We start from the raw sequence: 13,408 nt of genomic DNA, 5'->3' as shown, positions 1-13,408 counted from the left end.
AGGGCCCACCGATCCGCGGGCGGGCCTGTGCCGTGGAGGCACTCTTTTCCCCTCCGCCTCGGCCACAGCGTTCACCATGGCCGACGCGGAGGTGACCCCCCCCCCCCTGCCATGCGCATGCGCGGGGATGATGTGGCGCCAAAGGCCTTCCACGCCAGCCGGTGGGACGGCAACCACTCCGGCACAGGCCTAGCCCCTAAAGGTGAGGGCTTGGCCCCTAAAGGTGTGGAGAAATGCACCTTTGGGGCGGCCCGACGCCGGAGTGGTTCACGCCACTCCATCCCGCCGGGACCCCCCGCCCCGCCGGGTAGGGGAGAATCCCGCCCATAGTCTGATCTCACTTGTCTCATCCTGTGCTTGCAGCTCCTCCCCATTTTGTCTTATCTTATGAGCCTATGATCTGGTCACTACATAATCAGGAAAAACCTCAAGATGGTCTGTTGGCTATTTCTCAGTTTCTGGGTTATCTGTTCAGTCACAGTAGGCAGCACTACTATCTGTGATCCTGCTATATCATTCCCTCGAATGAAGTGAATCCCTGCAATGGGCAATGTTTCTACTATTCCTCCAATCCCTCCTCTCATTTTCAAACTGCTCCTTGAGTTTATTGTTACCCAGAGGCAAATTTATACGGTTGGGGGCCTCGCGCTCTCCTTCTTTGCAGGGGCCTCACGTAACGCCCTGCCCCCTCATGATGTGGAGGCCTGCCTCCAGTGGTGCCAAGCCCCGCCCTCAGGGGTGGTGATGCCCTCCTGACCCCGCTCATCCTTAGCTCACACCATGCAAGGCACAGAAACCCAACATCTCACCCTCGCAGCCCAGTCTGGTTGCTGCCTAACACAGTCCTCTCCCTGTCAGCTCTGCCTGGCTAGCCTTTGGCTCTGGTTGAGTTGTCCCATTCCCACTGGCTGCTGCTCCCCGATTCCCGAGACACTATGCTGTCGCTTGCCTGGCCTTCCTAGTACCTCCCGACTGCTGCTCTGCTCACCTCTCAGCTTTCGTTTGGGTGGCCGGACCTCGAGCATCAAGCTTCGACGACCACGTGTGCTCCTGGCTGGCTGCCTGGCAGCTGCTGCTGTCTATCTGGCCTGGCCTCTGCTCGCTCTCTCTCTCTCACCATCGCCATCTGGTCTGGTTGCTGCCCAGAACAACCCTCTCACTCTCAGCTTTGCCTGGCTGGTCCCTGGCTTTGGTCGAGTTGCCCGCTCCCGCTGACCTCTTGCCACTCACCGGGTGACCGGGCCTTGAGTCATGACCCTCTGTGACTGTGTGCACTCCTGGCTGGCTGCTGCTGCTGGATATCTGGCCTGGAGGCCTCTGTTCTTTTTGGTTGGTTACCCTACCCCCACCCATTGGCTGGGGCCCCATACTGCAGCGCTGTGTTTCATTGCAAGTCTGCCTTTGTTTTTGCCAAAGCTATTTTTCTGGTTTCACCATGAATGCTGCTGATCAGAACCTCTTCCTTCATTACCCCATCTGGACAACAAATATCTTTGTTCACAACATTTTTGATTGACTCATTCCTTAATCTCAAGATTTTATTAACTTTCCCCATTCTAGTCTGTCCACATGGGAATACTTAACCTTCACACACAAAATCCGTAAACATATCAGACACCTGCTGCTCACTCTGCCCCTCTACCATTTGTACAGACATTTTCCTTCCTATTGTTTGCTCTTTTCCTCGTGAGTACAAATCCTGCCTGCTTCTCCTGTTTTCCAGCATCTGATTTCATTTTCCCCCTTTTCATAAAATCCATACAGTGCAGTAAGAGTCCATTCAGCCCATCGAGTTTCCACTGCCCCTTTGAAAGCACTATACCTAGGCCTACTTCCGCACACTATCCCTGTAACGCACCTAAACTGCACACCTTTGAACACTAAGGAGCAATTTTAACATGGCTAATCCATTTAACCTGCACAGCTTTGGACTGTGGTAGGAAACCAGAGCACCCAAAGGAAACCCATGCAGGCATGGAGACATGCAACTCCACACAGTCACCCAAGGCCAAAATTGAACCTGGGTCACTGGCGCTGTATAACTCCCAACCGGCTTACCATGTAATCTCCAGCATACTGACTTGGTGTGGCCCAGTTTATTACAATGAAAGCATCTAACTTTCTTCAGTCCTCTATCCCTCAGCACTATCTTTTTTTATTTTGCGCTGAAGTCTCCTTGGAAATTTCAACCACTCTTTTGCATGACTCTCCTTTCATGCACCTTCCCATTTTCTATCTTTCTTAGATTTAAAAGAGTGTCAAAAGAAAGGCTTTGACCTATGAATGAACTCATAATCTGTCGGCGGCTCTGATACCAGAGGTGGTGGTGTCTGTGGATGCGGAGAAGGCGGTACTTGTTTGAGGTTTTGGGAAGGTTTGGGTTTGGGCCGAGATTTGTGACATGGGTGCAGTTGCTGTATGTGGCACCAAGGGTGAGGATGAATGATATAAGACCATAAGACATAGGAGCAGAATTAGGCCACTTGGCCCATCGAGTCTGCTCCGCCATTCAATCATAGCTGATATTTTCTCATCCCCATTCTCCTGCCTTCTCCCCATAGAATTTTCAAAGAATTTATCATAGAATTTACAGTGCAGAAGGAGGCCATTCGGCCCATCGAGTCTGCACCGGCTCTTGGAAAGAGCACCCTACCCAAGGTCAACACCTCCATCCTATCCCCATAACCTAGTAACCCCACCCAACACTAAGGGCAATTTTGGACACTAAGGGCAATTTATCATGGCCAATCCACCTAACCTGCACATCTTTGGACTGTGGGAGGAAACCGGAGCACCCGGAGGAAACCCACGCACACACGGGGAGGAAATGAAAATCGCTTATTGTCACAAGTAGGCTTCAAATGAAGTTACTGCGAAAAGCCCCTAGTTGCCACATTCCGGCACCTGTTCGGGGAGGCTGTTACGGGAATTGAACCGTGCTGCTGGCCTGCCTTGGTCTACTTTCAAAGCCAGCGATTTAGCCCTGTGCTAAACAGCCCCACAGGATGAGCAGGAAGAACAGGATGTGCAGACTCCGCACAGACAGTGACCCAAGCTGGAATCGAACCTGGGACCCTGGAGCTGTGAAGCAATTGTGCTATCCACAATGCTACCGTGCTGCCCAAAAGAGGGGTTCTGCCCCAGACGATGTCACAGGCCACAATTTTGCTTATCCTGAAACGGGACAAGAACCTGGAACTATGTGGGTCTTACAGGCCGATTTCCCTGCTGAACGTAGACGCCAAACTGTTGGCCAAAGTTTTGTCCTCCATAACCCCTGATTCCCACATGAGTTCATTAAGCTTTGACTTACATAGGGGTACGAAGCAAGGGTGTTTGCGCTGGCCGTAGAGCCATTGGCGATGACTCTCAGGGGGTCGGCGGAGTCACAGGGGATTATGACGGGACAGAGGGAGCATTGGGTGTCGCTCTATGCCGATGACCTCTTGCTGTACGTTTTGGATCCATTGGAGAGTATGGGAAGGATTATGGGCCTGCTGGGGAGGTTTGGAGGGTTCTTGGGATACAAACTGAATGTAGGGAAAAGCAAGGTATTCCCAGTGAATGAGCGAGCTAATTTAGGGGGGCTGCCATTTATGGTAGCGAGAGATAGGTTTAGGTATTTGGGGATTCGGGTCGCGAGGGAATGGACGGGGTTCCATAAGTGGAACTTAACAAAGCTGGTGGAGGAGGCCACGGAAGGATCTTAAGAGGTGGTATACACTGCGCTTAACATTGGTGGGGAAGGTCCAAGTGGTGAAAATGAATATTCTGCGAGGTTCTTGTTTATCTTTCAGGCTCTCCTGACCTTTATACCAAAGGCCTTTTTTCGGAAAGTGGACATGATCATTTCAGATTCTGTATGGGTGGGGAAGGTGCCGACGGTGGGGAGGACCCTGCTACAGAGGCAGCAGGGAGGGGGGTTGGCGTTGCCGAACTTGCATCATTATTATTGGGCGGCGAAAGAGGACAAGGTGGTGGGAAGGAAAAGGGGTAGAGTGGGTTAGGGTGGAGGAGGAATCTTGTAAGGGGTCTAGTTTGAGGGCTATGGTGACAGCAGCATTGCCAATGGCTCCGAGTAGGTATTCAGGAAGCTCGGTTGTGCAGTCCACGGTGAAGAAATGGAATTAGTTGAGGAAGCATTTTAGGGTGGAAGGGATGTCGGTGCTAACGCTGCTGTGCGAGAATCATGGGTTTGAGCGGGGGGGATGGATAGTGTATACAGGAGGTGAAGGGAAGTGGGGCTGGTCAAGGTGAGGGATCTGTATTTGGAGGAAGGGTTTGCCAGTCTGGAGGAGCTAAGGGAGAGGGTAGAGCTGCCGAGGGAGAGTAAGCTCAGGTATCTGCAGGTTAGGCACTTTGCGCAAGAGGTCTGGGGGGTGGTTCCCTAGGTTGCTGGGATACACCATGCTGGAGTGACTGCTGCTTCCGGAGTGGAAGGGGGAGGGGTAAAGAATTGGGGATATATACATGTGGCTGGGGGAGTAGGGAGGCAAGCAGGTGATTGAAGATCAAGGAGAAATGGGAAACGGAGTTGGGAGGGGAGATCAATTGGGTGGTATGGAGTGTGGCACTGCGAAGGGTAAACGGGACCTCCTCTTGTGCAAGGATGAGCCTGATACAGTTTAAGGTGGTGTACTGGGTGCATATGACTCGGGTGAGAATGAGTGGGTTCTTTCACGGGGTAGCAGGTGAGTGTGAGAGGTGTGGGCGGGGGTCAGCGAATCACACGCACATATTTTGGGGTTGCGAAAAATTGGGAAGGTTCTGGGCGGGGGTGTTCGGTGTCTTAGCCGGGGTAATGGATGAGGAGGTGGACCCGGACCCTTTGGTGGCGATATTTGGGGTTTCAGAGAAGCAGGATCTCATGGAGAGGAGGAAGTCTGATGTTGTGGCCTTCGCCTCTTTGTTTGCATGCTGGCGAATTTTACTGGCGTGGCGGTCGGCATCGCCACCGGGGGTAGTGGCTTGGTTGGGTGACCTGTATGTTTTCCTGTGGTTGGAGAAGATAAAGTACGAGTTAAGGGGCTCTGCAGGGGGGTTTGACAAAAGGTGGGGGATGTTTGTGACCGTATTTGAGGGGCTGTTCATCACGGTGGGGGGAGGGGGGGATCTGTACAGACTGTATAGTTGATTGTTGGGAAGTATGTTTCCGGGGTGTTTATTTGCTGTAACCTGTTTTCATACATGTTTGGAATAAAATACATTTTTAAAAAAATTAATGAATTCATGATCGTCAGCAAGCTCCACTGCATGCCTTGCAGTTCCTCCATATGTGTTCTTAACATTGTAGGTAATGATTCTTTAAATTCTTCCAATAGAATTACTTCTCTAAGGCCTCGTAGGTTTCTTTTATTTGTAATGCTCTCACCCACCTACCAAAATTGCTTTCTCTAACTTTCTTAAATTCAGTATAAGTCTGTCTGGACTGTTTTCTTATATTTTAAAACTTTTGTAAGCCTCTGGCATTAACTCCTAAGTACTCTTCACCGTCTCATATTCCCCACATCTTCCGCTGTCAAAGACGAATAGACTTCACTAGTCCTACCTACAAGTTTACTTTGTAAAAATACTTTGTGACCATTTTGTCTGTTTAGCTAGTTTCTCAAAAGCATTAAAAATGACTCCGTGTCCCTGTCATCAAATTTTGGAAGTACTTGTACAAATCTAAATATCTTCCGACTAGGTTCCTGTCTAAAGCAACTTTCTTCCTCACCCAGCTCTCCTTTCCTGGCTGCATTTTCATTTAATGTTCTGTCTCTTTGTCTTTTTCTCTTTCCTCTCGTTCCCTTTAGAAAGCTGTCTCTTTTTCTCTTTCTTGCATTTCCAATATCTTCATTTCTATTTCTCTTTGTATTGAATTTTAGCTAACTCCATTTCCCCACTTCTCGAAATACTGGGTCTGCCTGACACCACTTCTATATTTAAATGGGTTGCTATGCTTTCAATTGCTTCAGCTTTCTTAGCCCCTGTAGATAATCCTAATTCCAATTTATCTGCTCATTCCATCAATTTAGCTTTAGGTACACTTTTCAAATAGGGTGGCATGGTAGCACAGTGGTTAGCACTATTGCTTCACTGTGCCAGGGACCCCGGTTCAATTCCCTGCTTTGGCCACTGTCTGTGCGGAGTCTGCATGGGTTTCATCCGGCTGCTCCGGTTTCCTCCCACAAGTCCCAAAAGACGTGCTGTTCGGTGAATTGGACATTCTGAATTCTCCCTCAGTGTACCCGAACAGGCGCCGGGGTGTGGCAACTAGGGGATTTTTACAGTAACTTCATTGCAGTGTTAGTGTAAGCCTACTTGTGACATTAAAGTTATATTGTCCACTTCCAAAAAGCCTGGACGAGAGCAAGAGCCATATTTGCAGCCTGTTGCATAAGTAACACAATCTCACTTGGTTTTACGTGTTCCTCACTCTTGTTACGTTTAAACAGTCACCAATCCTCTACATTCCAAATGAATTATTTTTTAAAAATCCCAACCAAGAATCCCCAATTTTAAGAACCCAGTTGATGTAACCTGCGAGAAAACCCTGAAGGACAACTTGAAATACTGGTTCTTAGTAGTGTAATTTTGTTTGGAATAATATGAGGAAACAATGTGTAACTCAGTGATGAACCAATCCAGTCATTGTGTAAACAGTTAATATAGAATATTTATTAAAGTAAAAAAAAAACACAGCAAAAGACGAATGTACACTATGACATTTAAGTGTATGAATAACTAAACACACTGTTATCTGAAGTTACCTCTTGTTTCTAAAATGTACCCACATTCCCTGATTTCAATGAGCCACTCCTGTGACTTTTAGAGGAGAATATTTGCAACATGTTATGGCTCTAAATGTTAGATGGACTCCATGGCTCAGATGATAGATGGAACAGGTCTGTCTCACTGTTGGATGGAGAGCTAGCCTCCCTCCCCAATAAGTGTGCTTGCCGTTATACTGGTTGATCTCTTTGATATGAAATGAAATGAAAATGAAAATTGCTTATTGTCACAAGTAGGCTTCAATGAAGTTACTATGAAAAGTCCCTAGTCGCCACATTCTGGCGCCTGTTTGGGGAGGCTGGTGCGGGAATTGAACCGTGCTGCTGGCCTGCCTTGGTCTGCTTTAAAAGCCAGCGATTTAGACAAGTGTGCTAAACCAGCCCCTTTATATTCTCCTCTGTAGATTCTGCTGCCTGTCTTTCTCAAATTCCTTACCTTTAGAAGTTAGCATTTGTGTAGCCCCACTGGTCTCTGGTAAAGAATGTGTCTGATATAGTCATTCGCACCTGAGTGTCTCTTCAATCCTGTTAATCTTGTTACTGGGCAAATCGCATCTCATTACTCTTCTAGATGCCTGTTAGTCTTGTTACTTGTCTGTTATTTTATTTTCATCTCAAGTTCACTGTTAATTTTGCTAACTTCCCACATTCCTAACAAAAGTCAAAGACAAGTGGTTTGCAAAAGTCTAAAACTGCAACAGTTACATGATCATGTGTATTCAGTTCTTGAGTAGAGAATTAAGTCAGAAGTGCCATGAGGCACTTTAATATTTAGAATGCCTTCATGAGACAGCAGTACTTGAATAAAGGTCTGCTACCTCTGTGGGCCTCTCTTCATGATTTGTTTAATGGCTCCATCTCTAGCTGACTAAAGTGGCAGAACTGATGCAGAGCTAAGAACAGCATGAAATGCCTCTCGACTTCGTCCTAGCACATGGAACTGCAAATTAAAGCTGAGAGAAATGCCATGTTTTCAAAGATGAATGATATCATTGGGTGATTTTGGTTTCCTATTCCCATTTTGGTCTGCCAGTTTTTGTTGAAGCCTTTCCTGTGCCTTTAATCAAGAAAATGGGTCCATGGTCAGTTCCATGGCTCCTGTCACTGCCCTTTGCATTTGCTCTCTTATGGAGTCACCATTAGTCATCCAACCGAGATTCTCTTCTGCAATTTTATTTGTATTTCTTGTCTTACTGCTAATGGGAGATGCTTCATTAATTGTTTGGCATCAGTCATTGCATGCGGTTCAGGGAACATGAAAGAGAATATAAATACTCCTACTCCACGGTACTCAGAACTGTACATTAATACCGTCATCCTACCCTTTATGTGAGGGAACTATCAATTCTTGTTGGGGCAATTATTTATCGTTACTCCAATCCATTTAGAACATTGCACCACTTTGGCAGCAAGCTGTGCTAAATATAGTAATTTGTGGGATTTGTCATGTCATGACTAATCATTTGCCCTAATTGTGGAGCAGTTATGTTGCAGTTTTTTAATCTGAACATGAAGCCCAAATCTTGCTTCGAAAGGAAACTGAAACGTGTATCTTTTCTGATACTTTATCTAAACATTATTTTTGTCACTGAACATTTCTCTGTTTGCTTCTTAAATTCTGTGCTGCCTTTTAACAGACTGAGCCCTTCCAGAAACCTGTTTCATTGGAACAACATCCCGATTATGCGGAATACATTTTTCATCCAATGGACATTTGCACACTAGAAAAGGTAAGTCTGGGCTATGAGACTCTTTTGGTTTGTGTTGCTATTAGAGAGTACCTCTCTTGCCTGTTTTCTGTTCATCTTTGATTGTCCATCTGTTTTGCTTATTCCTCCTATTTGTCTAATTGTCCACTTTCCCCCTTCACCCCCCCCAATTTTATGTTTTAAGTTCATGCAGGTTTATCTAAAATCCCAACCTTGCTTCATCGAATCATGGAATCAGAGATTTTACAGTGCAGAAAGAGGCCACTTAGCCCATCGTGTCCGCACCGGCCCCTGGAAAGAGAACCTCACCCAAGCCCACATGACCCAGTAACCTCACCCAACCTTTTAGGACACTAAGGGACAATTTATCATGGCCAATCCACCTAACCCGCACATCTTTGGACTGTGGGAGGAAACCGGAGCACCCAGAGGAAACTCCACACAGATAGTCACCCAAGGCTGGAATTGAACCCGGGACCCTGGAGCTGTGAAGCAGCAGTAGTCACCCAAGGCCGGAATTGAACCCGGGACCCTGGAGCTGTGAGGCAGCAGTGCTAACCACTGTGCCACTGTGCCGCTTCAAAATCCTGTACCTTTTATATGTTTTATTTTTTAACAATTTAGTTTGTTTCTATCCGGTGCCATCCAGTGGCTGTGATTGAATATAACAAGGATGTACTTTCATAAACATGGTAGTATTGTTTGCCCAATCATCTGTCAAGGCCTTGTGTTACGGTGCTTTTACTTTTCAGCCTTTACTGATTTTTAATAATGTGTGAATGTTGAAACTCTTTGATTGTATAGACAATGGGCGAGATTCTCAGACCCCCCAACGGGTCGGAGAATCGCCGGGGGCTGGCGTGAATCCCGTCACCGCCGTGTCCCGAATTCTCTGCCACCAGAGATTCGGCGGGGGCGGGAATCGCGGCGCGCCGGTCGGCGGGGGTGGGAATCGCGCCGGCCGGCCGGCCCACGTCGATTCTCCGGCCTGCGATGGGCCGAAGTCCCGCCGCTGTCAACCCTCTCCCGCCGGCGTGGATTGAACCACCTTTTGAACGGCGGGACAAGGCGGTGCGGGCAGGCTCCGGGGTCCTGGGGGGGCGCGGGGAGATCTGGCCCCGGGGAGTGCTCCCGCGATCGGGGCCCACTGATCCGCGGGCGGGTCTGTGCCGTGGGGGCACTCTTTTTCTTCTGCCTTCGCCATGGTCTTCACTATGGCGGAGGCAGAAGAGACCTCCCTCCCCTGCCCATGCACGGGGATGACGTCAGCAGCCGCTGACGCTCCCAAGCATGCGTCGCCCGGCGAAGACCTTTCGGCGCCGGCTGGCGTGGCGACAAAGGCCTTTCCCGCCAGCTGGCAGAGCGGAAACCACTCCGGCGCGGGCCTAGCCCCTCAAGGTGAGGGCTTGGCCCCTAAAGGTGTGGTCACTTTCGCACCTTTGGGGCGGCCCGACGCCGGAGTGGTTCCCGCTACTCCATTACGCCGGAACCCCCCGCCCCGCCGGGTAGGGGAGAATCCCGCCCAGGTTTTAGTTGCACTTTATGGCAGCTTTTGATGACATTTCTTTGGCTGGCCTTCAGCTTCAGCTCCACTTTCCTGCCTGCTCCCCATATCCCTTGAATCCTGAGAGACCAAGAATCTGTCTTCCCCAGGCATCAATATATTCAATGATCCCCTGGGGTAGAGAATTCCAAAGATTCACAACGCTCCTCACCTTAGTCCTAAATGATTGCCCCCTTGTCCGGAGACTGTCCTCCTGTGTTTTAGGTTTCCTAACCAGTGGAACAAGCTCTGTGTCTCCCTGGCAAACCCCTTCAAAGTCTTGTACGCTTAAATGAGACTGTAATAACCTGCACAAGACACATGGGACAGGATTGATTGTTTCCCCGCGTGGCTCGAGGGGTATGAGTTCCCCCACTAACTGAGGCTGATAACCATGATGTATGAAAGGTCGGCCAGATAGGAGCCGACCGACACAGAGAGAGGACCTGGTGAGGTTTAATCGGGCCCCATGTAAATAGTTGTTTGTATAAGCAAACTTCTTCTTTTGTTTACTTGTCTGCCTCCCCTTGTCATTATTAAACTGTCGACAAGTAGAAACTGGAACTGTTGATGCGCACCTCTGCCGGCTACACCGCTTCTCCGTGACTTTGCTTCACTTAGGACTAAGGCCCTCACTAGGGCTTCGCTATTCCTTTGTTCGATCGATTGGAGAGCCTCGGTATAATTCAGCTGGTTCGTTTCGTCGACTGGACGGCGGCAGTGGTTCCGGTGATGAAACCGGATAAGACTGTCCGCTTTTGTGACGACTACAAGTTACATCAATACTGCTTCACATTTAGACTGTTACCCGCTACCTTGAATTGAAGATCTCTATACCATGCTGGCAGGTAGTTCTGCATTCATCAAGTTAGATATGAGCAATGTTTATTTACAGCTTAAATTGCACAAGACCTCGAGAAAATGTGTTACTATTAACACCATAAAGGATTATACCCGGCTTCCATTCGGAATCTCCTCAGCCTGCGCCGTATTTCAATGTGTCATGGAAGGGATTTTACGTGGTCTCCCACGCATTGCCATCTATCTCAATGATGTGTTGATCACGGGGGCCATGGAGGTTGAGCACTTGCAAAACCTTTAGGTGGTATTGTAGAGGTTTTTTGAATATGGTGTCGGCCTACAGGAGGTGAAGTGCATTTTCAATGCTAAAGAGGTGATGTATCTGGGCTACTGTGTTGACTGAGATGGCCTGCACCCAGTAGCAGACAAAGTACAGGCAATCAAGATGGCCCCCGTGCCACGTCACGCTACAGTGCTTCGCTCCTTCTTAGGCCTGATCAATTATTACGGCCATTTTATTCGAAATTTAGTGATGATCCTGGCCCCCCTTCATTTTCTCATACAGCAACGCTGGTCCTGGGTTTGGGGCGATGAACAGGAGGCTGCTTTACGGTTTGTGAAGTGAACATTCGTTTTGTGACCCATTTTGACGGAACTAAGCCCCTGTATCTGACGTGCGACGCATCCCACACGGCATCAACGCCGTCTTCTCCCATTGGACGGGTGATGGCCACGATCTTCTGATAGCTTTTGCCTCCAGGACATTGTCGGTTGCGGCGTATAACTATGCGCATATAGAGAAAGAGGATCTGGCGGTCGTGTTCAAAGTCAAATGTTTTCATCAGTACGTTTACGACTGCCATCTTTTCATAATTACTGATCTTAAGCCAGTGCTTCGCCTGTTTCGCGAAGATAAGGCAGTGCCGCCAATCGTGTTAGCCTGGATCCAGAGGTGGGCTCTACTTTTGGCTAGGTATCAGTATTCTTTTGAACGTCACCTGGATATGCTGATAGCGAATGCGGAGGCGTTGAGTCGCCTTCCTCTGCCGTGGTTTCAATCAGTCTGCCCATGGGCGGCAAAATTTTTGTGGTCCTACATTTCATGGACACTCTGCCCCTGACGGTTGCCTGCATCCACGAGTGGACACAGTGCGACCCGGTGCTGGCTAAAGTGCAACATTTGGTTTTGTACGATGAACCACAACGACTGCTTCCAGTGGAGTTGAAGGCTTTTTCTACCAAGGTATCGGGGCTGACCATCGAGAATGGCATCTTCCTGTGCGGCACAAAGATCGTCCTCTCTGCAAAAGAACAAGCTTTGGTTTTGAAAGACCTCCACGCGGCACATCCAGGTGCTTCCCAAGATGAAAATAATAATCTAATAATCTTTATTAGTGTCACAAGTAGGGTTACATTAACACAGCAGTGTAGTTACTCTGAAAATCCCCTAGTCGCCACACTACTAATTGGAAAAAAGAATTGAGTGCTCTAAATTTTAAAAAAACCTAAAAAAACGAACCTAATCCCCCCGACAGCTGACGGTGATTAACCCCTTAAAAAAAAAAAAAAAAAAATGGTTGCTATCTTCAGTAGATATGGTATGGCAACTGCTCAGCCCAAGATTGCAAGAAACTGCAGAGTGTGGTGAACTCAGCCCAACGCATTACACAAGCTTGCCACCCCCACATTGATTCTGTCTACACCTCCCGCTGCCTCGGGAAGGCAGACAGCATTGTCAGAGACCCCTCGCACCCAGGCTTTGCCTCTTCCTGACCCTTCCATCTGGCAGAAGATACAGAAGTCTGAAGACCCACAAATCCAAACAGAGGAACAGCTTCTTCCCCACAGCTACTAGACTCCTCAACGACTCTCCCTCGGACTGATGTGTTCCCTGTAAGAACATTATTCACGACGCCCTATGTTGCTCTTGCTCATGTATTTGCTTTGTTTGGCCCCTTGTTCTGCACCGTAACCAATCACTGTTTGTCAATGTACCATTTGTCAATGTACAATGTTGATTATTCTTTTGTCTACTATATACGTACTGTGTATGTTCCCTTGGCCGCAGAAAATACTTTTCACTGTACTTCAGTACATGTGACAAATAAATAAATAAATCAATTAATCCAGTGACCCATGATGGTGAGCTTGACCTTCCCCAAATGGAGGAATGATATTAGGTCACCCAGCCAAGTAGAAGCATCATGCAGAGTGGGAGACCTCCACCCAAGCAAAATTCACTTCCGGGCTATCAATGAGGCAAAGGCGAGGACATCCGCCTTCACCCCAGACTGTATCACCAGCGAATCTGACACCCCCTAGCGGTCATGGGTCACAATCTACACAGAGTACTTCCAACATGGTGTTAAAGAAAGAAGACCAGAAGCCTCCCATCTTTGGACAGACTAGAACATACGAGTATGGTTAGCCAGCTCACGAGAACAGCGCTCACACTTGTCCTCAACCCCAGCGAAAGAACCCACTCATCCTTGTCTTGGTGAATGAAGTGTGTCCTATGCAAAACCTTAAACTGAATCAGACTCAACCAAGTACACAAAGATGTGGAGTTGACTCTGTGAATG

At 48.2% G+C, this 13,408-nt stretch overlaps 1 protein-coding gene across 11 annotated transcripts in view; it reads left to right on the top strand.

Moving 5' to 3' along the window:
* The window catches only part of zmynd8 (zinc finger, MYND-type containing 8), a 155,476-nt gene that overhangs the window by 77,340 nt on the left and 64,728 nt on the right, over positions 1–13,408 (top strand). For all 11 annotated transcript variants that reach the window (XM_072515128.1, XM_072515130.1, XM_072515126.1 and 8 more), the window contains one exon: positions 8,411–8,503. In XM_072515128.1, the coding sequence (XP_072371229.1) occupies positions 8,411–8,503 (93 nt within the window). The remainder of the gene's footprint in view (positions 1–8,410; positions 8,504–13,408) is intronic.

This window comes from Scyliorhinus torazame, chromosome 8 (genome assembly GCF_047496885.1).
Source record: "Scyliorhinus torazame isolate Kashiwa2021f chromosome 8, sScyTor2.1, whole genome shotgun sequence".
NCBI lineage: Eukaryota > Metazoa > Chordata > Chondrichthyes > Carcharhiniformes > Scyliorhinidae > Scyliorhinus > Scyliorhinus torazame.
Note: the sequence above shows the minus strand (reverse complement) of the source record. Positions and strands in the feature narration are given on the sequence as shown.